This window comes from Carcharhinus amblyrhynchos, chromosome 9 (assembly GCF_965287045.1).
Source record: "Carcharhinus amblyrhynchos chromosome 9, sCarAmb.v2.hapA, whole genome shotgun sequence".
Taxonomy (NCBI): Eukaryota; Metazoa; Chordata; class Chondrichthyes; order Carcharhiniformes; family Carcharhinidae; genus Carcharhinus; species Carcharhinus amblyrhynchos.
Genome location: NC_137332.1, coordinates 37172207 through 37199943, shown reverse-complemented (window position 1 = coordinate 37199943; position 27737 = coordinate 37172207). Strand labels below are relative to the sequence as shown.

The 27737-nt window shown below is 40.2% G+C and overlaps 1 protein-coding gene across 2 annotated transcripts; it reads left to right on the top strand.

The window, feature by feature from the left end:
• Nucleotides 1-7641: 7641 nt before the first annotated feature.
• On the top strand, nucleotides 7642-27334 carry btf3l4 (basic transcription factor 3-like 4). Of its 2 annotated transcripts, none has more exons than XM_080195468.1 (6): nucleotides 7642-7757; nucleotides 8444-8505; nucleotides 15873-15986; nucleotides 16782-16983; nucleotides 20974-21033; nucleotides 26947-27334. In XM_080195468.1, exons 2-6 carry the CDS (start codon nucleotides 8452-8454, stop codon nucleotides 26991-26993), a joined length of 477 nt encoding a protein of 158 aa, XP_080051594.1. In that variant the 5' UTR covers nucleotides 7642-7757; nucleotides 8444-8451; the 3' UTR covers nucleotides 26994-27334. The 2 variants fall into 2 exon arrangements, with proteins under 2 accessions (XP_080051594.1, XP_080051595.1); XM_080195469.1 differs by having other exon boundaries at nucleotides 7743-7834.
• The last annotated feature ends 403 nt before the right edge of the window (nucleotides 27335-27737 follow it).

Here is a 27737-nt window from a genome sequence, read left to right as displayed (position 1 = left end):
TTGTACCACATTTGTTGAGCGTGGTGTTTTTAAAACAGTGTCCATCTTTTTAGGTGCTTTATGTAGTCCTTTACGATCAATAACATGAATTAAATACTGGACTGACGTCTGGAAGAAGTCATACTTTGCTTTCTTCATACACTAACCACGGCCCAAATTCTACCATCTCGCCTGCATTGGAATCTGTGCAAGCAAGGGACCGACAACAGAAATCTCCATTGACCTTGGGCTGGGATCTTAAGGTCTCAACCGAGCAAGGCCAGAAAGTCCTACCCCATGTGGTTGAAGATGTTCCAACGTTGCTTCTAAATTATTCAAGTGCTCTTGTTCATTGGACCTTGTAATTAAAATATCATCTAGATAACATTGTACACCAGTGAGACCACTAAAAATCTGATCCATCAATCTTTGCAATTGGACTGGTGTGGATGTTGTTACAAAAGGCAATCTTTGATTATGAAAAAGACCTTTATGAGCAACATGATAAGCAATGGTTGTGATTCAGCAGCTATAAGCATCTGTAAATATGCCTGAGAAAGATCAATCTTCCTGAATTTCTGCCCACTGATAATCCAGTAAACAAATCTTCAATTTTTGGTTAACTATTAGGCTTTCTAGAGTTTCATTGAGTCAAGTATCTCTTTGAATACACTCCTGAAAGGTGCTATAGATCAGTTTTTACATTGACCAATCTGTTGACAGTACTACTGTTAAAGTTTATTTTCTCCAACCATGATCTCCCAAATAGAGCTGGAAAATTACCATGGACCACATGGAGGGGCCGGTCCGCTGTTTATCTACTGTAGTCTATGTTAACCATGATGAACCTTTTAGCTGCACAATTTCTTTCGTGTACGTCCTTAAGATCACATCAGCTGGTTTTAAAGGGAAATGCTTCAGCTTGTGTTAGTATGTAGTCTCAGGAATTAAAAATACAGCAGCATCAGTATCAACTTCCAGCCTAATAGGTTGTTCACTTAACTTCAGAATCACCCTGAATCTATGTGATCCACTCTGAATAAAATGTTCAGTTGGAGCTCTGGTCATTCTCTTCTTCACAGTCTTTTCTTCCATGTTGTAAATCATTTTTGTAGAATACAACTTTCTTCATGAAGGTACCCAGATTCTTCTTCTGAATATTCTTCTCAAGGGAAGATGGTCTAGCCCAACCAGCTTTTGCAATGTGACCCATTTTGCTACAATTTTTGCGTCAGCTATCCTTGCTGCAGTATTCACTCACTGAATGGTCAGTTTTGGCACATCTGTGATATGCTGTTTTGACTTATGGTTGGTCCTCAATTTGTGGATCTTCATTCCTGCAACAAATTGTGAAGCCTCTTTAGCAGCCAGTTCCATCAACACTGAATTATGCTGCTATCTTCAAAGTCAAAGCATGTTCAATCTTTGGATAGCCTCATTTTAGAGATCATACCTAGACTATCTCAAAGAATATTTTCTAATGACTCAGCAGCTCACAATATTGTGCCAGCCTTTTTAAGGTTGCCATAGATTGAACAATGCTTTCACCTTCCACTTGATTCTTTCAGTGAAACTTGAACCGTTTTGCAATGATCGATGGCTTTGGAGAAAAACACTCTTCAAGGATCTTTGTCAAGTCATCGTTAATTTTGGTTCCTGGCTTTGCTGGATGAACCAAGCATTGGGGCAATTTGTACTGAAAAACATTGGTAGAAGCAACTTGTTTGCAATTTTATTTGCTTGTACAAAGTACTGTAACTGCTCTGCATAGGAATCCATGATTAATTTTCTTAATTGGAAGGGCCATGGTTGCTGATTTCTCTTGTAGGCACTAGTGACTTGAAAGTGTTCAGTATTTATATTTTTTACTGTCATCCCAGTATTCCTCTTCTTATGCTGTAGACCATTGAATTGCAGTATTTTTTTTCAAATGGCTCCAGCCATGCAGCAAAGCATCCCTTCTTTTCAAATATGCCAGATATTGCCTGGAATTTTACCCTTCTCTGTTGGAAAAACCACTCCTTTAAAGCAACACGGAGAGCTTCTTTCCTTTTTCAATTTACTTGGCCTTCTTTCACTGGCACTTTGATCTATAATCCTGTTGTTAGTTTTCCACAGCCTCCTAATATTTAAAGTGTTTGAAACCACAATGTTTTTTTCTTCAACTTAAGACCTTTTCTCAGTGTTCTTGTTGAAACAAAATCACAAATTGTTGGCAACTTTCTTTTTGTAGTATCTATGTTAGGGGTTGTGGATTTTTAAACAAAAAGACGTAGTTAACATATGTGTTAATTCAAACAAACAAAAACAGATTCATTCTAGTAGCTCTGGTCTGTACAGAACAGCACTGAAACAAAAAGTAGGAGCCTCTGAAACACCCCAAATAACATCACCATTCAATCGTGTGACCTGCTCTTAAAACAATCATGCAATTACTCAATTACATAACTATTTTTTCTCCTACTGTGGTGGCATCTTTCCATCTTGTGAAACAATAGTTTGCAGCATGATGGTCAGTTCTGTGTTAAGCATCACCTGATGCTCAGAGCCCTACTCTTGAATGCTATTATTTGTTGCAGCAGGAAACAGTAGGCTGAAATGTTGCACAGTTCATTGGTCTCTGATTTCTTTCAGCCTGCTTCCCAGCCAGCTGAGCTCTTAGTTCCAGCTCACTGCTTCCAATGTCCATCCAAACAGTCAGCCTCCAGAGGTAACATCTGTCAGCAACTGTCTCCCAGCTGTCAGTGTCAATATCTGTCATTTTCATCTCACTTGAAGGTGTTTTTGTAGTGGAGATATGGATGCCGAGGGATTCATGACCCAATGCCAGTTCACCATGCAGAAGACCTTGAGGTATACGGTCATAATCCCTTCGATGAATGTAGCCAAGCTAGCACAGATACCATAAGAGTTTGCCTGAAGTTTACTAGTTCCTCTAAAAATGTATTTCACCAACTTAGCTTTCTCTATAAAATTAAAGCTAGTCAAAATGCGCCGAAATTCTAATTTTCATTTCACTGTGAATCAAAGTATGACCTTTCTAACCTCATAACTATGAACCTTGCTAGTATTTTTTTGAATTGTTTTATACAATTGTTCATTATAGCTATTGCAACTTTAAATTACAGTTTAAGTGTGAAGAAATGATGTTGCATTGTAACTGATATTTCCATTGTGGTTGCTAATCTATCAGTTCTATTGATTATTTGTGATATGCGAGACTATTACAACAGTTTGAATAATTTAGTCAAGCACCTCCCAATACACATGCTTGTAATCAGTTACAGACAGTTACAAAACTGGCAATGGCTGAATCGTGGGACTCCAGGCTGAAAACATTTAACAATACACTAGAGAAGACAAGGAGACAAAATATTGAAGGTAGCACAAAAATGTAACATCTTTAATATGTGAAAAATTAGATTATACCTAATATTTTATACTTCTAAATTAGCAGCATTGCTACCAGGATAGACAATTTAGAATTTTGACAAAATAAAACTAATTGCACATGAAAATTGCATTGATTTTGCTACATATGAAAAGATGGCCCTTCAATTGTTGAATTATAAGTCACTAAAAATAACTATCAGACTTTGAGGAACACATCATAACAGATCTTTAAAAACCTTTTGAAATAAAGCTTGAATTCAGTAATTCTGCACACCTGCTGTTGAAAAACACAAAGAAAATTCAGGACAGAGCTGTGGCCTTATAGAAACTTTAGAAACCCTATATTGCAGAAGGCCATTCGGCCCATTGTATCTGCACCAACCCTCCAAAAGAGCATTCTAACTAGGTCCACTCCCCCACCCTAATAACACTGTGCATTGATCGATCAGTCAAACCAGCACATCTTTGCACTGAAGGAGGTGGGACAAGGGGTTTGGGGAATGGAGTGGTGGAAAAATAGAAGTGAGAAAGAAGGATGATAAAGTAAATGACTGAGATGAAATGAAATAGAATAAATGGAAATGGGGTGAGTGAGGTGGAGATTTCATCTCATTCATCCATTTTATCATCTTTCTTTCTATTTTTCCACTGCTCCATTTCAGCTCTCCTCCTTTCCGACTCCCCTCCCGCTTTCAGTGCAACTGCTACGTTCCTTAGGCAGTCCTTTAACAATCTGAACTTCTGTTCTGCCATTCTCGCATTCTGATCACTTAATGGACACTCTTAGCACCTTCTCAGCCTTCTGTATCCTCATTTACATTCCCTTTCTCCAAACCAACACCACCCCCCCCAACCCCAACAGTATAAATCTCTGCTTATTCTCTTTGCTCTCAGCTTTGAAGATGGGTCATCTAGACTCCAAAGGTTGGCTCTATTCTCTCCCCACAGATGCTGTCAAACCTACTGAGACTTTCCAACATTTTCTGTTTTTGTGTTATGGTTGTGGTCATCTCCAGCAACACGGGAAAAAAATTCAACATCGTAACAGACAAAGCTCTCTGCTTGATTGGCAAACAATCCACCGATGTTCGCTGACTCCGACATCATGGCTATACTGGACATTATCTAGATGATGCACCTCAGCAATTCTCCACATTTTTAACAACACCTCGTTAACCAATGAATCTCCATCACTAAGGACAAATGAAACAAGGAGATGGGAACACCATTAACTCAAAATTCTCCTCCAACATAAACCGTACTCCCTCTCTAGCAAGATCATGGGAATAGCTTCTCCAGGTGGACTTCAGAAATTCAAGAAGGAATGCCATATGTTCTGCTCAATGACAGCTAGAGATGGGGAATGAATACTAGTCTTGCTGGTATATATCCTAAAAATGAATTTTTAAAATGACTGACCTACAAATTGCATTTAAGTTAAACTATATAGAAGGAACAATTAAAGCAGCAGGTGAAACAATTTATTATAAAAATTGAGCAGAGTTCGACCAATGGCCATTCATCCTGTTCCTTCATTCAAAACAATCATGGCTGATTTTGGGCTTTACCTCTATTTTCCCACCCACTCTCCATTTCTCTTAGTTCCCTGACACACCAAAAATATCCCAGCTTGAATGTATTCAACAATGGAACATCCACAACCCTCTGTGGTAGAGAATTCCAAAGAGTCACAACCCTTCGTGTGAAAATATTTTTCACATCAGTCCTAAATGAGTCTTATCCTGGGACTGTGCCCTCATGTTTTAGATTCCTTGACCAACGAAAACAATTGGTGGACACAAAGTCCACCCTATAATGCCCCTTCAAATTCTTGTACGTTTCAATGAGATCACCTCTCATTCTTCTAGACTCCAGAGGTAGGATTATTTAACTTTACAGCTTCTAGAACAGGTCTACAGTCTTTAGCCCTGGCAACTCTGACCAATGCTGTGGAGGTGCCAGTGTTGGACTGGGGTAAACACAGTAAGAAGTCTGACAACATCAGGTTTAAGTCCAACCGATTTCTTTGATAGTAAACTCTTACTATCAAATAAATCAGTTGGACTTAAACCTGGTGTTGCCAGACTTCTAACTCTGACCAATGACATAATGCAGAAAGAATGAGGCTTTTGTAGTCATCGCTATTGACTACACTATAGGTGAGAGTCCTTCTGATATCTTACAGTCCAGCTCTTTGAAAGTTATTATAGCCTACCACGAGCTGCACAACTTTCATAAGCATACAATGGCTAGGAGAGGTTGTTATCTGTACACAGTAAAAAATGAATAGGCTGAGGCTTTTTTCTCTGGAATGGCTAAGACTGAGAAATCAAATGATAAGGAGTCTTTAAAATTATAGAGCAGATGGAGAAAAAGTTGGTTCCTTGTGTGAGGAAATCTAAACCGATGGACAATAAATATAAAAGTCATTAATAAATTAAGTAAGGAATTCATGATAAATTGCTGTACTCAGAATAGTAACAACAATGTGAAATTGATTTTAAAAATATGGCACAGTGCAATCTCATTAAAACACTTTTCAGGCCGTTTTCCCAGAGAAATAAAGGATGACTCCTAAACAGAGAGCCCTCCATTGCAGACACCTGCCAACACAATAAGAAGTCTCACAACACCAGGTTAAAGTCCAACAGGTTTATTTGGTAGCAAAAGCTACTAAGTTTCGGAGTGCTGCTCCTTTGTCAGGTAAGCGGAAGTTCTATTCAAAACAGGGCACATAAAGACAATTTACAAAATAATGATTGGAATGCGAGTCTTTAGAGGTACTCAAGTCTTAAAGGTATAGACAACTTGAGTGGAGAGTGTACTAAGCACAGGTTAAAGAGATGTGTATTGTCTCCAGACAGGACAGTTAGTAAGATTTTGCAAGCCCAGGCAAGTTGTGGAGGGTTAGAGATAGTGTGACATGAACCCAAGATCCCGGTTGAGGCCGTCCTCGTATGCAGAACTTGGCTATCAGTCTCTGCTCAGCAACTCTGCGTTGTCGTGTATCGTGAAGGCTGCCTTGGAGAACGAATACCTGAAGATCAGAGGCCGAATGCCCGTGACCGCTGAAGTTTCCCCAACAGGAAGACAGTACTCTTGCCTGGTGATTGTCAAGCGGTGTTCATTTATCCTTGTCGTAGCGTTTGCACGGTCTCCCAATGTACCATGCCTCGGGACATCCTTTCTTGCAGCATAGCATGTCGACAACGCTGGCCGAGTTGCAAGGGTATGTACCTTGTACCTGGTGGATGGTGTTCTCATGTGAGATGATGGCATCCCCTGCCATAGCAACCTCTGCAAGACGTGCCAGATCATCGACACAGATGCCACCATCTCACATGAGAACACCGTCTACCAGGTACACGGTACATACTCTTGCAACTTGGTCAATGCTGTCTACCTGATACGCTGCAGGAAAGGATGTCCTGAGGCATGATACATTGGGAAGACTGTGCAGACGCTATGACAACGGATGAATGGATACCGCTCGACAATCACCATACAAGAGTGATGTCACATGGGAACACTTCAGCATTCATGGACATTCAGCCTCTGATCTTCGGGTAAGCACTCTCAAAGGCAGCCTTCACGACACACAACGCAGAGTCGCTAAGCAGAGACTGATAGCCAAGTTCCGTACACATGAGGACAGCCTCAACTAGGATCTTGGGGTCATGTCACAGCTGTCTTGCCTGGACTTGCAAAATCTCACTAATTGTTCTCTCTGGAAAAAACAGACATCTCTTTGACCTGTGCTTCACACTCTCTCCACTCACACTGTCTGTTCCTTTAAGACTTGATTACCTGTAAAGACTCGCATCCCAACCATTATTTTGTAAATTGAGTTTGTGTCTTTATATGCCCTCTTTGCAACCAGAACTCCTACTCAAGGGGTGGCCTTCGCTCCAAAAGCTTGTGGCTTTTGCTACCAAATAAACCTGTTGGACTTTAACCTTGTGTTGTGAGACTTCTTACTGTGTTGACCCTAGTCCAACGTCCGCATCTCCATGTCCACTTGACAGCACCGTGGAGTGTTCAACGGTCTGCTTCATTGTAATTAATTTTCTGCAACTTTTTCAGAGGAGTCTATCTGGGGATTAGTAGGAGAAGCTCGCAATAGAACTCGTGAACCAACTGCGGCTTCCATTCTTCACGTAGCGGCCCGACACCACTCGATTCTGGCCACACCAGTTCAAGTCGGTTCCAAAACGCTCCCCCTCCCTCCACTTCCCCGCTTCGTGCGTATGACGAACGCAGCGCATGTGCGTCAGCGCACGGTGACGCAATGACGGCTCGTGCCCTGTCTCCCGACCTCCATCTCTTTCCATATCCGCCATCTTGCTCACCGCGTGTTTCCTTTGGGTCCGGGCAAACATAATAAGGTTTGTGAGAGTGGAAGGGGGGGGAGGAGGGCGAGAAAAGTTTGCCGTGACTGTAAGTCGTCGGACGGTCTGATCAGGTAGAGGTGAAAATCCGTGTCCGGGCCACTTAAAGCGTTGCTGCGGGACGGATTCGTATCGTTGGAACAAAATTAAGAAAACTAGTTGGCAGCCGGGATTTTAAAAGCGGGTTGTTTGTGCTAATTTAGTGGCTGGTTGTTGTTCGGAGGCCAGGGACGTTAGGCCGCATGCTGGCTTCTTGGGGAGGAATTGAAGGGGAAAGAAAGTGCGTTAAAACCCGCGCCCCCTCGGAGAAATGTGGTCGTTTAGTAGTGGGGAGGGATCGTGAGTTTTACGAATCGCAGTGGGTTGTGTTGCTCCTGTCTCTTATCTGCAGGAATGGCACGAGTGCAGTTGAAGTTTTTAATTTGCACCACCCATTTGTACTTGGTGTTTGAGACATGCCTTTGAAGTGAGAGAGATGCGATCAATAAATTTAAGAATTGTTTATATTTCCAGAAGATTAAACTTAAGTGTGCAGACATTCGAACTGTGTGAAGCTGAACATTTACAAATTTTGGGCAGGGACTCGATTTTGAATTGCAGGAATAAACTGCATTTCATACCTATCAATAACTATAAATGTAATTATCGATTATTTAACTCACCTTTGTTTTCTTCCTCCATAGTAAACGCTATGAATCAGGAAAAGTTAGCTAAACTACAGGCTCAGGTCCGAATAGGTGGAAAGGTGAGATCTTTGTCTAATTGCAGTAAAATTGTTTAATACGGTACAAATCACTTATTGCCTATCTTTCATTTTCACTGACATTGTTTTCATATAGTACCTTTCGTGACCTCAGGACATCCTAAAGTGTTTTTACGTGCAGTGAAGTATTTTTGAAGTGTAGTCGCTCATTGTAGTGTAATAATGTATTAATTTGTCTGTAGTACTACACCATCTTAAAGCATGTGATTTATTTTTCCATCCAGTTCTTGCCTGTGTGCAAAGATTATTAAATGGACGTAGGTTCTAACGGCAGGAACAGAATTAAGCCATTTGGCCCATCGAATCTGCTCTTGTCATGCAATCATGACTGATATACTCCTCATTCCCATTTTCCTGCCTTCTTCCCATAAACCCTTCAATCCATTACCAATTAAAAATCTGTCTAACTCCTCCTTAAATTTACTCACTGTCCCAGCATCCACTGCACTTTGGGGTAGCAAATTCCACATTTACAACCCTTTGGGAGAAGTAGTTTCTTCTCAACTCCCTTTTAAATTTGTTACTCCTTATTCGAAAAGTATGATCTCTCATTCTAGAATGCCCCACAAGAGGAAATATCTGCTCCACGTCGACTTGATCCATACCTTTTATTATGTACTGCAATTTAATCTCCCCTCATTCTTCTAAATTCCAGAGAGTATAGTCCTAAATTGTTCAATCTCTCTTCATACAACAAACCTCCTCATCTCTGGAATCAATCTAGTGAACCACCTCTGAACTGCCTCCAATGCCTTTCCTCAAATAAGGGCTCCAAAACTTACCTTGGAACTGGTGACAACAGTTGTCAACAACAACACTGGAGTCTTAGCTAATATTGTAAAATCTTCCTGAGCAGTAAAATGTCAATATTGAGATGGAGTGTGACTTGAAGGAATTTTTTGCAGATTTCTTTTTATTGCTTTACACCTTGAGTTTTTCCATAATCCCTTAATTGGAAGTCGTGGGTTCAGAGTCCATTTTAGGACATGTTAATGTAAACCTACTTGTGACAACAATAAATAAACTTAAACGTAAAAACTTAACTTGTGCAGGACTAGGGAAGTAAATGTCATTGTGGGTGCAATCCTTTAGGTAAGATGTTCAAGACTCCATTACAGTATTTTGCAGAGTACTAGAACATAGAACATTACAGCGCAGAACAGGCCCTTCAGCCCACGATGTTGCACCGACCAGTTGAAAAGCAATGACCCTCTAACCTAAACCAAACCCTTTCCATCCATAAACCTATCCACGGATCTCTTAAACGCCCCCAAACTAGGCGCATCCACAACTGCAGCAGGCAGGGCATTCCAATCCCTCACCACCCTCTGGGTAAAGAACCTACCCCTGACATCCATCCTATAACTACCACCCCTTAATTTAAAGCTATGCCCCCTCGTGCTAGCTTTCTCCATCCGAGGAAAAAGGCTATCACTGTCCACCCTATCTAAACCTCTAATCATCTTATATGTTTCAATAAGGTCCCCTCTTAGCCGCCTTATTTCTAACGAAAACAACCTCAAATCCCTCAGTCTCTCCTCATAGGACCTCCCCTCCATACCAGGCAACATCCTGGTAAACCTCCTCTGCACCCTCTCCAAAGCCTCCACATCCTTCCTATAATGTGGGGACCAGAACTGCACACAATACTCCAAGTGCAGCCGCACCAGAGTCTTGTACAGTTACAACATGACGTTGCGGCTCCTAAATTCAATCCCCCTACTAATAAACGCCAAGACACCGTATGCCTTCCTAACAACTCTATCTACTTGATTCCCAACTTTCAGGGATCTATGTACACATACACCTAGATCCCTCTGTTCATCCACACTATTCAGAGTCCTACCGTTAGCCCTATGCTCTACACATCTGTTATTCCTGCCAAAGTGAATTACCTCACACTTTTCCACATTAAACTCCATCCGCCACCTCTCGGCCCAGCTCTGCAACTTGTCCAAGTCCCCCTGTAAACTAAGACACCCTTCCTCACTATCTACCACACCTCCGACTTTGGTGTCATCAGCAAATTTACTAATCCACCCAACTATACCCTCATCCAGATCATTTATAAAAATTACAAACAGCAGTGGCCCCAAAACAGATCCCTGAGGCACACCACTCGTAACTGAACTCCATGACGAATACTTACCATCAACCACCACCCTCTGTCTCCTATCCGCCAGCCAATTCCTGATCCAATTACCTAAATCACCCTCAATCCCATACATCTGCATTTTCTGCAGAAGCCTTCCATGGTGAACCTTATCAAACGCCTTACTAAAGTCCATATATACCACGTCATCTGCCTTACCCCCATCCACCTCTTTGGTCACTTTCTCAAAAAACTCAATAAGGTTAGTAAGGCACGACCTACCCTCCACAAAACCGTGCTGACTATCTCCAATCAATTCATTACTCTCCAAATAACTATAAATCCTATCCCTAATAATTTTTTCTAAAACCTTGCCCACAACAGAAGTAAGACTCACCGGTCTATAATTCCCGGGGAAGTCTCTGTTCCCCTTCTTAAACAATGGGACAACACTCGCTATCCTCCAATCTTCTGGCACTATACCTGTGACCAACGACGACCTGAAGATCAGAGCCAGAGGCTCTGCAGTCACCTCTCTTGCCTCCCAGAGAATCCTAGGGTAAATCCCGTCCGGCCCAGGGGACTTATCTGTTTTCAAACCCTCAAGAATATCTAGCACATCCTCCTTATCAACTGCAATACTGTCCAGTTTACAACCCTGTAACCCAGTGTTCTCCACAGCTACATTTATGTCCCCCTGCGTGAACACCGAAGAGAAATATTGGTTCAGTGCCTGTCCAATCTCTTCCGGCTCCACACATAAATTCCCACTGCTGTCTCTAACTGGCCCTAATCTTGCCCTAACCAACCTTCTGTTCTTAACATATCTATAGAATGCCTTAGGATTCTCCTTAATCCTATCAGCCAAAGTCTTCTCATGTCCTCTTTTAGCCCTTCTTAACTCACTCTTTAACTCCCTCCTAGCCAATCTAAAGCTTTCTAGTGCACTACCTGAGCCCTCAAGTCTCATCTGGACATAAGCCTCCTTTTTCTTTTTAACCAGCGAATCAACTTTCTTAGTGCACCACGGTTCCCTAGCTCGACCAATTCCTCCTTGCCTGACAGGGACATACGTATCAAGGACTCGCAGTAGCTGCTCCTTGAAAAAACTCCACATTTCGGACGTTCCAAGACCCTGTAGTCTCCTAGTCCAACCTATGCTTCCTAATTCTCTCCTAATAGCCTCATAATTACCCTTCCCCCAGCTAAAACTACTGACCCGAGGTTCATGCCTATCCCTTTCCATCACTAAGGTGAATGTAACCGAATTGTGGTCACTATCACCAACTTCCAAGTCTAGCACCTGGTCTGGCTCATTTCCCAGCACCAAATCCAATATAGCCTCACCTCTAGTTGGCCTATCAACATACTGAGTCAAAAAACCTTCCTGCACGCTTTGTACAAAAACTGACCCCTCTAATGAGCTAGAGCTATAGCAATTCCAATCAATATTAGTAAAGTTAAAGTCCCCCATAACAATTACCCTATTACTTTCACTCCTATCCAGGATCGTCTCCGCAATCCTTTCCTCAACCTCTCTAGAACTTTTAGGAGGTCTATAAAAGACTCCCAACAGGGTGACCTCTCCTCTCCTATTCCTAATCTCAGCCCATACTACCTCAACAGACAAGTCCTCATCAAACTTCCTCTCTGACACGGTGATACAATCCTTGACTAATAATGCTACCCCTCCCCCCCTTCTACCTCCTTCTCTGCTCCGACTGAAGCATTTGAACCCCAGAACCTGCAACAACCATTCCTGACCCTGCTCTATCCATGTCTCTGAAATGGCCACAACATCAAAGTCCCAGGTACTGATCCACGCTGCAAGTTCATCCACTTTGTTGCGAATACTCCTCGCATTAAAGTATACGCATTTCAAACCCTGCTCTGCTTCACCCCCACGATGCCGTGCATTGCAGTCCCCATCTATGCCCCCGTCACTTTCACCCCCGCTACTCAGGATCCCACCCCCCTCTGAATCAGTTTAAACCCCCCTGCATAGCCTTTGCAAATTTTCCCCCCAAGATATTGGTTCCCCAATAAATACTAGATGTCCTATTCCCCTCAACCAACAAAATAGAGTGGAAAAAGTTACACTTACCTCATTGCTGTTTGCAAAATGGCAGTGGCATTCACTATTGAGTGCTTTAATTGAAAGCAATTCATTCCATATGATCAACTTTGGGATGCATGGGAGGCTTTGTGATATAAACTGCCCTGTAAGATGACCGGGTTATATCAGACATTTGCAAAAAAAAATTAACTACATGGGCTACAGCAGCTTGAGAAGATGATCCATCATCTTGGCAACTAGGAATTGGTAACAAATGCCAGTCTTGCCAGTGATGTCAAAATCCTGACAGTTATAATATAGCTGTATACAAAAGAAATGTTTATGTTGCTGATATCAATGCTGAGAATCATTTTAAAAAATGGTTTGAAGTTTGTTAATTACTAGTTTCGATGTTTTAAACAAGAATAACAAAGGGAGTCTTCATCTGTCTTTTTTCCTTTTGAATTGAGATGATTTGAAGGAATTAATTTCCTTTTATTTAAGTATAGCCCGCTTCAGAATAACGTATATACTCACTATGAATTCAAACTGATGCTGAAGTGTTATTCTGACTTTTGGGTTAAGCCATGTTATATGGGCAACTTGAAAGGAGATTTCTTGTTACTTCGATGGGTACCTTGACCTGAGAGACCAGTGCTGTTACATAGTGAACATATGTTTTGTTCCTCAGCTGATGAATAGCAAATAAAACACCAACTTGTCCCTGTGGAAAGGGCATTGTCTGTAACTGATGTTATGGTTCAGATCAGAAACACCAAAGTGTTGTATGGAGTCCGCCTGAATCGTAAGTTTTGAGTCTTGAATTTGGCTAGGATAAGCATGATGGGTTTAACTTCAGGTATGATTCACAACCCACTAGGGAGTTTTTGTCAAACAAAGTTTATTTAAGAATATAGTTAACATCTATAGTAAGAAAATTCGCAAGAACTTTCATCAATTACAAACAAGAAACCAAAACAACTACTATAATGTAATGTATAACAAATATATCTAACATATTCCAATCAAAACCAAAATCTTCCAGAGACAAAACCCTTTAAACATGTTCAACACATTAACAAAAACTAATTCTCGCGTGATACTGGAAATTGAGTCCTTTGGTTGAAGCCTGCAGTTCTTTGGATTCACTCAGAACAATGTGAAGTCAAAACAGCTTCTCAGGATGCCAGGGAGACTCTGGTCAAAGCCACCAACAGCAGATTTTCAGCTCACTGAAAAGATATGCTTACTATGCAGAGTACGTGATTTTTAAAAAACACTTTTTAAAGGTACAGGAACGTCACACTGAGCTGTGTAATTGGATCTCGTCAAAGTTGTTGTATACGTCACCATGTCCTTATTAAAATATTACTTGAGCATTTAATTTCAAGCTTTTTCATACGTCTCTGGCTGACAAAGGAAGAATCTTAACAGAATGGTTGTGGAAAAGACTTGTCTTATGCATTTGGGTCCTGATGGCTTATTAGGTAAATGCTCAGTAGGTGGACAACGTGAAGGACATTATTCTTCACTTGGCAGGTACATTGAAATGTGAGTGATTGGTATTATTTGGTGTGAATATGTACTGTTATTCACCTGGAGGATTCAGTGTAAGAAATTATCTAAGGTTCCCAGACCTGCTGACTGTTCAGTGGTAATTGCTGGAAGGTGCTGTGAGCTGACTGTATTGGGCTTGGCTTTGATTCCCTGCAATTGAATTGGTTTAGGCAGGAAGAATTGCTATTTTGTTGCAAAACAGTACAAGATGACTACCCAGTGCCAGAAACCGTTCCCCAGCTTGGGTCATTGTATGCAGGAGCAAAGAGCACTCTGTACCTTGCATAAACCAAAGTGTATCTTGTGTCAGTGCTGCATGTGTACATTGTAATCTGAGATCCTTTCAGAAGTTGTACTTGATTTCTAACATGACAGAAGACAACAGCTATTATGGATCATAAATTTGACTATTATTTGTGGTGATGTGCATTTTTTTTACTCTTGCTTTGTTTATTTTTAAAATCTTTTTTGCCCAGTTATTTCACAGTAACCATGCTTGAAAATGTGGGAACGAACCTTGACTATGTGTTCCGTCCCAACCTGCAAGTAAAGCTAAATTTAAATGTTCCATCCTTGTTATTCCTTTCTGAAGGGACAATTAGGGATCTGTAGGAATAGATTTAACCTTTCAATTTAAACATTCGCCTGGACTTCTCAACTAAGATTGGGATTGCAAAATACAGTGCAGCCAAGCTCTGTTTGACAACTTTGAAATCTCTTAAATCACCAAACACTACTATTACTTTACCTCAATTCCTTCTCTTTTTGATAAAGGATCTGTTGATAACAGTTATATGCCAGTTTACAAATAATCTGCAAGTATCAAAATACCACTGTTTCTAAATTAAGTGGGATTACATGACCTGGATGTATAATGACCTTTGCAATGTTAATGTTCATTTTTATACCATATTTTGTAATATTGCTTAGCATAATTACTAATTTGTGTGTAATACAGTTAACCTATTTCTAGTAATACATTTTGCCTCTTTGTTACTGAAGACTGTTCTTATAGTTTTCACAGTCCACGCGTTAGCTTTTGTGCGTGGATGGATTGTTTGTACTTGGCTTCATTCCACCGGTCAATGTTTAAAACAATTGTGCAGTGAGTTTAATCAACAGATCAAGATTATTAATACATGAGAATAGTCTGGTGGAATAAAGTTGTGGTCTATGGCCTTGTGCCCGCCTGGTATACTCCATTTTTAAGTTGCTTCCCTTGAGAAATTTTATCCATTTAGATTTGGCCACAGCAACATTGGAAAATGTCTGTGTGCATCTACTGAACTAAACAAAATTATAACAACGGAACAAAGAACCTTTTAAAATAAAGCACGTTTTGCCTGCTGTGGGCCATTTTATTGCCAAGTTCATGTAAAATAATGTATTGTTTTCAAGTTGCAAAGAAGTTTTACACTAAACATGTATATAATCTTGTGTTATTATGCAGGTAAATTATATTTAAAACTAAATGTTTATGTTGCTGATATTAATGGTGGGGTTCTACATAAAGATCTTTTGGGTCGGTTTGATTAGGAGTTTCAAAATTTAAACTAATAACAAAAGAAACCTTTGTTTTACCTTTTGATTAATTTCTAGATATTGGCTAGACTGATTAATTTTGTAATCATTGGAATTTGTCAGGGCACAGCTCGCAGAAAGAAGAAGGTAGTGCACAGAACAGCGACAGCTGATGACAAGAAATTGCAAAGCTCTCTGAAGAAACTGGCAGTTAATAATATTGCTGGAATTGAGGAGGTGTGTTTTGCATTTTTCACTTAATTATTTATTCACTTAATATTTTGTGAAAATTTCTGCACAATATTTAAAGTGCATTCCTGACCCTGTTTAGTTAATAGAAACTATTTTTCCAATTTGGGTCCAGTATACATAACATGATTCAATTGTGGTTGTCTTGCTGACATTGGGTTTTCTTCCTAGCATAGATTTTGCATAGTGGAACAGTGCAACTAGCATGTGTTCTTTTTTGCTACCCAAGTTTCTTTAGAGAAATGCATAGCAGTTCAACAACTTAAGGAATGTGCAATAGCTCTTCTACTAAATTGTAAATACAGTATGTGGTGTGCCACAAAGCTCCATAGTTCACTATCTTGTCTTGCTAAGTAAACCATTAATCAAAACATATTGGGCAATACAAATTGGTCTAGGCCATGATTCCTAATCTGACAGTTGTACAGTAACTGCTGTTAAGAAAAGTGGGCCCCTTGGATCCTGGTTGCAAATAAAGTTGCAAGTTTCTATTGCTTAATGATTCATAATATGAACCCTTGTGGCCTGATTTTGAGCATGAAGAATGGCCAGTTGGTTTTGGTAGCGGAGGCTGCTGTCACAAACAAACCATACAGCAATGTTTTTGGAATAACAGCTGAAAACTTGAACAACCCTGTACAATGGTAGGAGAAAAATTTCAGGATTTATGCTCAACTGATTCCTTAAGGGACACTTGAAATTCCTATTTCACACTATTAATGAAAATACTTTGCTTTTGGGTGAATGGCACGCTTGTGACTATTTCTGTTTTGTGCCAAACAGGTGAATATGATTAAAGATGATGGTCAGGTCATTCACTTCAATAATCCTAAAGTGCAGGCCTCGTTATCTGCCAATACTTTTGCTATTACCGGCCACGCTGAGACAAAACAAATCACAGAAATGCTTCCAGGCATTCTCAGCCAGCTTGGAGCTGACAGTCTAACAAGTCTTAGAAAGTTAGCTGAACAGTTGCCACGACAAGGTATGTACAAGATCATCAAAGAGCGATTTACATAATTGTGCCTGTATTGTTATATTTTTTAAAACTTATCTTAGTCCTTTTTTTGTCACATCAGAACATGTGTAGTGGATTTTCCAAGCCAAGAAAATATGAACATGGGCATGTAGATCAAGGCTGATTAACGTTTATGTTGACAAGCAAAGGATTCACTTTGCAGCCTATTGTACTGCCTGTAAATAAGAATCGCAGTGAGTTACAAGACAAAGATTCAGTTAAAGTTTTTAGATAACTCTACCAACTGTAAGTTTAAAATAGAGACTTGCATTTATATAGCACTTTTGCCATCTCTTGATGTCCCAAAGCGTTTTAGAGTCCAAGATTGTTTCCTGGATATGTTTTCTGGCAAAACGCAAAAGTTGTAGTACTGAATTTTGCTTTTAGGAATCAAAGTGGAAAAACATCTTGGAAACAATGACTGGATACTTTTCCACAGAATTAAAGTGCAGCAAAAGTTCTTTAAGTGACTAGAGAGGAACAAAATAACACTGATATTATAAATCTACAGCTAATATAAAAGGAAATCAAAAGACCCACCAAAAATATTGTTAGAAAAGAGAAGGTAGGTTGCGATGGTGAAGAAAAATTAGATTGCTAGAATTAAGTGCATGGATTTCACAGGATGGAAGATTGATTCTGTCTGACCAAGCGTGTGGACTTTGAGGAAGTGGGGTCCTGAACTGGAGCTTTTTGCCTATACTTCCATAAATTATCTCATAGAAGCCTTTGTTAAACTCAAATTGTATTATGGGTGGAACTTGGGTAGAAAAAACTGTGGCTTAAAAGAAATAACAGTTATTGGCAGACGTGCGTCAAGGGAAGATAATACTGTGTGTAACTTTATCCTTAAGTAAAAGAAGGGGCCACAGATCTAAACTAATGGAGAATAAATTCTTTGGAGAATCCTTTATACCCTAATCAGTATGACCATTGACTCTTAGATGGTGATGTGGAAATGAGAGCTCAATAAATTGCATGGCTCTGTGGATTGTGCTCCAAAGGTTTGGACGTCCAAGAAACTTACTTAAACCTACAAATGCATCGCAATGATATAACGGCAACTCTCTTGAGTGGGAGATCTGAAACATGCCTTCAAAATCTGGACTGGGTCAAGCAAGGCTATCTGATAACCCCCTTTCTATTTACAATCTACCTGGCAGTGATTAGCCACCATTAACATATATGATCTACAGTTTGCAGGTGACTTCAGCATTGTCTACTCTGCACCAAATTTGTAAGTCACTCACTGCCTCTTTAATTCTCCATTTAAGAGTTTTGGCTTGTCTTTGAGTGTTACTAAAGCAAACCTATCAACCCACATCTGATCAGCCAAATTATTCACGTCCCATTTATGTTGAAGTCGATATTCTGAAATAAGTTGAGCATATATTGGGACACTAATGGGCAATTTAGCATCTCCATTCAACCAAACTGCACATCTTCAGGCTATGGAAGGAAACCAGAGCACCTGGAGGAAACCCATGCAGACACAGGGAAAACAAACTCCACACAGATACCGAAGGTGGGAATGAACCCGGGTCGCTGGTGTTGTGAGGCAGCGGCGTTAACCACTGTCACCATGTCCTTAAATCCAATTCCACAAACATGGAGAATTGACTTTGGACTGGACACTGTCCAAAAACCACCTTGCATGTCAGGTCCTTTTTTTTTAACTCAAATGGTCAATGTTCTGGAGAGGACGAAAAAGATGCTTCAGCGTAACTTTGAAGCTCTCCTTTAAGTATGGCAACATGACATTAATGACTAGGAGCAGCTTGCTACCACTTGTTCAGAGCGGCAAGAACTTGTCCATCAAGCTGCATCATGTTTTTGAATTTTAATGTCTAAATGATGAGACAGAACGAAAGGAAAAGTAAATCCTGCACTCCAGATCCTACTACTTGATGGGATCTCCTGTTCCATGTGCCCAAGAATTTGTCTGTTCAATCACATGAAGACACATGGCAAAAACACTTAATTGCGGGACAATGAAAATGAAAACCTTTTGAAACTTTTTTTTTAAAAGCTGGGTGTATTTAGGCTGATTTTTGATGGATGAACTAAATGATTGTCTTACTGGGCCCTGAGGCAAGTATCCTAAAATGCTGAAAGTTGAGAGGGATAAAAAGTCTCATCGCATTCTGCCATACTTCCTTGGATGTAGAGACTGGAAAGTTGCCTGTATATGTGGAGTACTTGGTGATTGGCAAATGTATAGAGGTCATGTTATAGAATAATGTTATTAATGGGTTAAAGATAATGGATTGTACAAGGCAAGTCATGTCTGCCAATTCTGAAATTTTTGAGGAGATGAGTATTGATAAAAATGATGTACATACTGGAATTGAAATAGGTAGGTATTTGATGGTTGGTGTGGTCACAAAGGGCTGAAGGGCCTCTTTCTAAATTATGTAGTATGGGGATGATAGAGATATTAAAATCATGAGGCCTGAGCAGAGTAGATAGGAAAAAAGTTCCCATTATTGCAAGATCCAAGAGGTCACAGATTTAAGTTAATTGGCAAAAGAAGCAAGGGGACATGAGATACTGAAGAGGACTATTGGGCAGATAGATTTGACAACAAATATGTGGAGGTGTATATTTTGGAAAGAATACACTAAATGATAAAACTTCGAAAGGAGGAGGTTGGAGATCTGAAGGCTCAGATATATCAATTTTGGTTCAATGGTAGTATTCATTGTAAGATAATGGCTTCAAGCCCCACTCTAGAGACTTAAATGCTGTCAATGATGCCGTCTTTCAGACGAGTCATTAAACTTGAGTATTGTTTGCTTTTTGACATAACATGAAAGATGCCATGCCAAGGGTGAAAAACTTTAAAAGTATAGACTGTAGAACTGGGGCTTTCTTTATTAGAACAGACAAAGGGTCAGGGTGTCCCTTCTTAATTGTTAATGGAGGAAATATGTTTCCATTTTTGGTGTATCAGTGAATAAGTTTCATAGATCAAAGAATTAAGTTAGAGATTGTGGACATTTTAAAAACAGATTTCAAGGGCATCCTATGCCCAACCTGAAAAAGTTAAAGTAAAATCCATAATGCATTTTAAATGGAAAGTGCATAAATGTAAAAGTTACAGGTGGGGTTATCTGTGTAACAGAACAAACCAAATTAGATGAAAAGTTTCCTGCTGTATTCTGAGATTGTGGAATGCTGCCGTGATCCTTAATTAAAGTACAAACGTATGTGTGGACAACCAACTTAAAAACACATTTATCAGATCAGAACTGATTCCCTTTTCCAAAAAGTTATATTTATAGGTAAATTAAATGACCTTTAAATTGTCCCTCATTCAATTTTAAATGCTATCTTAGTTATTTAATTAGCGGATTTTGTGCCTGTACTTCCTTATGTAACTAGTGTGCTTTTAAAGAACAAAAGTCTTACTTCGATGTAGCTCTCATTACAGTCTCAAGGTCTCAAAGCCCTTTAAAGCCAATGAAGTACTATTGGAATGTAGTTGCTGTTGTAATGGAGGAAAGATGGTGACCAGTTTGTGCACAGCAAGCTCCTATAGACAGCAATATAATATCCAATCTGTTCTCATGTTGCTTGAGGTATAAAAATTGGACAAATATTGCAGATAAATCTTTGAAGCATTTTTCTTTTATAAATGCAATTAGGCTACTTGTGAGCTTATTAGTTTAGAGTTGTTACTGCTTCGTTGGCAGGTCTTGTTCTGTTTTATCTCAGTAAACTTGCAATTTAATTTTGAATGTTTGTCACAATCTGGGTAGATTCTTTGATCAGCTTGAATTGTGAAATGACTTTATGCTGTATGTAATGCAAGACTTTAACTGTAAAGACATGGAAGTACGTTTTATGATCTACAGAGGCAGTCAGACCTACATTGCAGCATTTTGTTTGCATGTTAAATTTTACGAATGAAGCTTTTGGTAGTGAACTAAACAATTTATTTTCTCTTCAATCTAGTTTTGGATAATAAAACGCCCAAAGCTGAAGACATTGATGAAGAAGATGATGACGTCCCAGGTAAATGAGAATTAGTTTTTGCCTTGAACAGGCTTTTGGTTTCTAATTGACCAGAAATCTGTTGTCAGCACAGCAATTACATTCAGTGTCTCTAAATTTATGTACTTGAGCAACAGGACCACAGAAGTCAAAGCTGATCAGTTTGTCACATTCTGTATGTGCTGGTGGCTGTCTGATTTTGGAGGATGTTGGAACATCAAAAAATGTTTAGGCACTCTGAAATTCTGTCATTCTCTCGAAGTTTAAAAACAGTGCATAATTCTAGATTTGTATTTAAGGTAAACTTGTAAAATTTGTTTAGGATATTCTCATAAAGGAAAATGTGTGATTACAAGTACATGCCTTTATGTTATGAGATCATTAATATTATACACCTAAACATTTATAGAATCCCTTTAGTGCAGAAAGGGGCCATTTGGCTCATTGGGTCTGCTCCGACCACAATCCAACCCATGCCTTATCCCCGTAACCCCACCTGCTGGTTGCTCTGACACTAAGGGGCAGTTTACCATGGCCAATCAACGTAACCCACACATCTTTTCAAATCACTTCAGTACACATTCCAGAGTTATGACATGAGATTTATAGAAAGACCGCAATGCCACATCCAAGCTTCAAGTACCACTAAGTCAGGTGGTCATCTTGTTCCATCTTGAATCTTGGATTTGCTGAGGCTTGGGGAAATTTGAGAGAGCCCTGTGGTAATGGTCATTGTTGATATCAATTGTGGGATTGTGACTATATGGAGTAGAGTACTTTTGTGGCTTCAGGCAGTCTGGATTGATGTCGAGGAATGGTATTTGTGGAGCATATACAGGTTAAAGTGTTTGATTTTTGAATTGGCCTTTCACCATTTTGCTGGTGGTGATGTTCGGGGTCAACTCCAGGTATTTTTGTATTTTTCCTTGATGGCTAATCAAGATTGCATTTCCATGATATTGTTCCAGCCTTCCAGGTGCAGAATGGCATAGTAGAATTGCAGAAACTTGTGGCACAGCAGGTTGCTATTTGGCCTGTTGTGCCTCTGAGAGCAGTCATGCTTAGTGGCAGATCTGTTTTTTTGGTCTACAAATCTGCAAGTTCTTCACCTTCAAGTGCGTGGTCATTTTCCAGTAATTTTGATTCTAACTTTTCTGGTTATTGTTGCAATTGCCAGAATGAATTTTTTCTCCTATTCTTTCAAAACCTTTCATCTTGAAAATCTCTCATCAGGTCACCTTATATAACCTATGTTCAAAGGAAAATAGTCCCACCTTTTCCAATCTCGCCTCAAAACTGAAGTTTTCTCATCACTGGTGATATTCTGATGCGCCTTCTCTACTGCTTTTATCTTTCCTGAAGTGTGGCGCCCAGAATTGTTCATAATGTTCCAACTGAGGCTTAAGAATTTTGTAGTTGCAATGATGATGAAACTGCCAGCCCTGCTGTAATGGGCATAGAGTTATAGACATTTACGGCATAGAAACAGGCCCTTTGGCCAACTTGTTCATGCGATCCAGTTTTTACCATTAAGCTAGTCTCAGTTGCCCGTGTTTGGCTCATTATCCATCTATATCAATCTTACAAAATTGTACCTGCTTCTACTACTACCTCTGACAGCTCATTCCAGACACATAAGAACATAAGAAATAGGAGCAGGAATAGGCCATCTAGCCCTTCGAGCCTGCCCCGCCATTCAATAAGATCATGGCTGATCTGTCGTGGCTCAGTTCCACATTCCCACCCTCTCCCCATAACCCTTAATCCCCTCTCTTATCAAAAACCCATCAACCTGCGTCTTAAAAATATTTAGCGAGGTAGCCTCCACCACTTCAACGGGCAGAGAATTCCAGAGATTCACCACCCTTTGAAGAAGTTCCTCCTCAACTCCGTTCTAAACCGCCCCCCCCTTTATCTTGAGGCTGTGCCCCCTAGTCCTACTGTCCTTTCTGAGCGGGAAGAGTCTCTCCACCTCTATCCTATCCATCCCATTCATCATCTTATACGTCTCAATGAGATCTCCCCTCATTCTTCTAAACTCTAACGAGTACAAGCCTAATTTATTCAGCCTCTCATAGCTCAACCCCCTCAACTCCGGCATCAGCCTAGTAAACCTCCTCTGCACTCCCTCCAAGGCCAAAATATCCTTGCGTAAGTACGGCAACCAAAACTGCACACAGTACTCCAGCTGCGGCCTCACCAATGCCCTATACAGCCGCAGCAAGACCTCCCTACTTTTATATTCAATCCCATTCGCCTTCCTGACCACCTGCTGCACCTGCAGGCTGGGTTTTTGCAACTCATGCACAAGGACCCTGAGGTCCCTCTGCACCGTCGCCTGCTGCAGTTTTTCGCCACGTAAGTAATAATCCTTCCTACCATTATTCCTACCAAAGTGGACCACCTCGCACTTGCCAACATTAAATTCCATTCACCACCCTCTGAAAAAATTGCCCTTTGGGCTCTTTTATATCACCCCACTTACTGTAAACCTATGCCTTCTAGTTTTAGGTTCTTCTACCTTTGGGAAAAGATGTTGACTATCTACCTCATCTGTGCTCCTCATTATTTTATAGACCTCTATAAGATCACCTCTCCCAGACTCCCACGCTCCAGGGAAAAAGTGCCAGTCTATCCAGCTCCTCCTTATAACTCAAACCATCAAGTCCCGGTAGTATCCTAGTAAATCTTTTCTGCACTCTTTCTAGTTTAATATCCTTTCTATAATAGGGTGACCAGAACTGTACACTGTATTCCAAGTATGGACTTATCAGTGCCTTGTACAATTTGAACAAGACATGCCAACTCTTGTATTCAATGTCCTGACCAATGAAATCAAGAATGTCGAATGCCTTCTTCACCACTCTGTCCACCTGTGACTCCATTTTCATGAATCTCCATGAACCTGTACTCCTAAATCTTTGTTCTACAGCACTCCCCAACACCCTACCATTAACTGAGTAAGTCCTGTTCTGGTTCAATCTACCAAAATGCACCACCTTGCATTTATCTAAATTAAACTTCATCTATTCATCAGCCTACTGGCTCAATTAATCAAGATCCTGTTGCAATCTCAGCTACCTTCACTGTCCACTACGCCACCAATCTTGGTGGAAATGCTAAATTCTCCCTCCGTGTACCCGAACGGGTGCCTGAATTTGGCGACTAGGGGATTTTCACGATGACTTCATAGCAGTGTGAATGTAAGCCTACTTGTGACTAATAAATAAGCTTTTACTTTAAACTTACGAACCATACCTCCTAAATTCTCATTTAAATCATTAGTACAAATGACAAATAACAGTGGACCCAGCACCAATCCCTGAGGCACACCACTGGTTACAGGCCTCCAGTTTGAAAAACAACCCTTTATAACCACCCTCTGTCTTCTGTCATCAAGCCAATTTTGTACCCAATTGGCTACCTCACCCCAGATCCCATGAGATTTGTGCAACAATTGTCTCATGATATAGAGGGGATTAAGGGTTATGGGGAGAGGGCGGGAATGTGGAACTGAGCCACGACAGATCAGCCATGATCTTATTGAATGGCGGGGCAGGCTCGAAGGGCTAGATGGCCTACTCCTGCTCCTATTTCTTATGTTATGTTATGTTATGAAACTGACAGCAGCTGCCTGCGCTGCTAAATGCAAAAATACAAAACTTTTTGTTAATAATTACCTGCATGTCCGTGGAGTATACTAAGAATATGTACAATTGGAAATCTCCTGAACTGAAGTGACCTTTCACTTGTTATCACTAAAAACCCTGAAAAGGTTGTCTTGTTGAAAGAGCTGCAAGTGGATTTTTATTGCCAAGCTAAATCATCATTACTCCTGAATAACCTCTATGATCCCTTCTTAAATATTGAAATTAGTTTTTACTGAGCTGAACATTTTTACCCTTGATGTTTTCTGGTCTCTTTCCATAATTAATTTAAATTATTTGTCACTGATAGATAGATATTCTTCTATGGTAACACACTCCATTTGCCCCACCTCAATTCCCAGGACCAAATCCAAAACTGCTTCCTTCCTAGTTGGACTGGAAATGTATTGATTGGGAATGTTTACTTATGCGCGTACTAGAAATTTTTTTCTTCCCTTCCCTTTACTGTTTATCCCAGTATATTAAGGTAATAATTTTGTTACGCATCTTTGAAATTTGTTAGTCTGTTTCTCTCTGGCTGTTTGGAGCTTATATATGAAATTTTAAAAACTCAACTGCTCCCAAGTTCCTCAACTCAAGCCATAAATTTGTTCCTAGAAGCATCTAGTAAATCTATTTGGAACTATAATACAAAAGTTTTTGTTAATGATTACCTGCATGTTCATGGAGTGCACTGAAAGCATGCACAATTGGAAATCCCTGAACTGAAGTGACCTTTCACTTGGTGTCACTGTAAAATAAGGCCTGGGTGGAATTGTGGTTGGTGCAGACTCGATGGGCGGAATGGTCTCCTGCACTGTAGGGATTCTATAACATTATTCTTATTCAATATTTCCAAGGCTTTTTTTTCCTCTACCATTCCTGAATATTTGATAACTGGCAATATTAATAATCCATTTCTGCCTTTTTGGCTTAATGTTCATTGAGAAACTGGTCTAATCCTGGTGATTTCCTTTCTGCATCCAACTGCGATGAGTCCTTCTGGGTTAACATAGAACATAGAACACTACAGCACAAACAGGCCCTTCGGCCCACGAGTTGCGCCGATCACATCAACACCTACCAATCTATAGACCTATCTATAACCCCCAATCCCATTAAATCCCATATACTCATCCAGAATTCTTTTAAAAGACCCCAGCGAGTTCGCCTCCACCACCACTGACGGCAGCCGATTCCATTCACTCACCACCCTTTGAGTGAAAAACTTACCCCTAACATCACTTCTGTACTTTCCTCCCCGCACCTTAAATCTGTGTCCTCTCGTAGCGACCATTTCAACCCGGGGAAATAGCCTCTGAGAATCCACCCTATCTATTCCTCTCAACATTTTATAAACTTCTATCAGGTCGCCTCTCAACCTTCGTCTCTCCAGGGAGAAGAGTCCCAGCTCCCTCAACCTAACTTCATAAGGCATGCCTCCCAGTCCAGGCAACATCCTTGTAAATCTCCTCTGTACCCTTTCAATAGCTTCTACGTCTTTCCTATACTGAGGCAACCAGAACTGCGCACAGTACTCCAAATGAGGCCTGACTATGGTCTTATAAAGTTGCAGCATTACCTCCTGATTCCTAAACTCAATCCCTTGATTAATGAAGGCCAGTACACCATACGCCTTCTTGACCACATCCTCCACCTGCGAGGTCAATTTAAGAGTCCTGTGGACCCGGACCCCAAGATCCTTCTGCTCTTCAACACTACTAAGACTCCTGCCCTTGATAGTGTTCATCCCGTTGGTTCTGCCAAAATGGACGACTACACATTTATCTGCGTTGAAGTCCATCTGCCACTCCGCCCAGGCCTGCATCCTATTTATGTCCTGCTGCAACTTTTGACTTTTCTCCATTGAAACGTTTCTAAAGATTATGTTGCCCTCTTTTTCAACTCTTTGTTGTTTCTTGCCAAACATCTACTCACTTTACATCTGAGCCTTCTGTAATGTATGGTCCACCTGTGCCATTGCCTTCTATGGGGAAACTAATCGCTTGTCCGGGCTGTTCTGAAAGCTACCAGGTGGCACACAAAATTGTCCCAGTGTTGGCACAATGGTGATCTGAAGTCAGGAATTTTATGTTGTTGAGGCATCAAATCAATGATCAGCCATTCTGCCATCAGTGTATTGATGCTGCAGTGTTTGGAGCTGCTTTAATCTTTCTATTAGTATATTTAACCATTGCTGCCTTGACCTTTTCAATCTGGGTGAAAATGTTTCATAAATAGTACACTAGGTATGTTTTAAACTCATGCATTTTTTTTGTTTTTGCAGATCTTGTTGAAAATTTTGATGAGGCATCAAAGAATGAAGCCAACTAATGCTAATAGCACACCATGGACTAGGATAAAGACTGTACCAACAAGGAAACTTATTCCAAAGTTTTACTATATTAAAGTGAAAAATCACAAGTTTGCAAATACAGTGAACTAAGGCATTTTATATTTTAATGATGCTGAATGTTCAGCATCTTTCAATTGGTTGAAATCACTTGTTTGCATTTTGCACTTCGAAAGAGAATCCTTTGGTCTGAAGTTTGTAAGACGGTGAGATTTTATTAAAACACAACCTGAATAGGTTGCAAACAGTGGTGAGCAAGCTGGCGAAGAAGTCTTATTTAAGGTTTTCCCTCATGACATGCAAATAAAATAGATTGATTAACTCCTTGTATATTGTGTGAAATTCATTTTAGTATTCATTTAATTGAATTGGACTGCACAGAAGTCACTGAAGGGACATATCTTGATTTCATTTTGTCTTCTCAAGGTGGTATTCTTAAGTTTTATAGTTCTCCAAAGTACATCCCTTACCACGTAACAGTACCTTCCCCCTGAATGGCAGAAGTAGAAGAAAAGACAGCAAAGCTATTCTGTGTATCATTGTACCATGTTGTCGTACCAAGCTTCAGATGGTTGATACGGTAATGGTTTTCTACCTGCCTTACAAACACAAATGATGGTCACAAAAAGGTTGTGGATTGACACTCTGCCTAATATTTAAAATTCCAACATTTTTTAATCTGTTCTTGCAAATTAAGTAACTTGTTCTATTGGGTAAATCCAAGT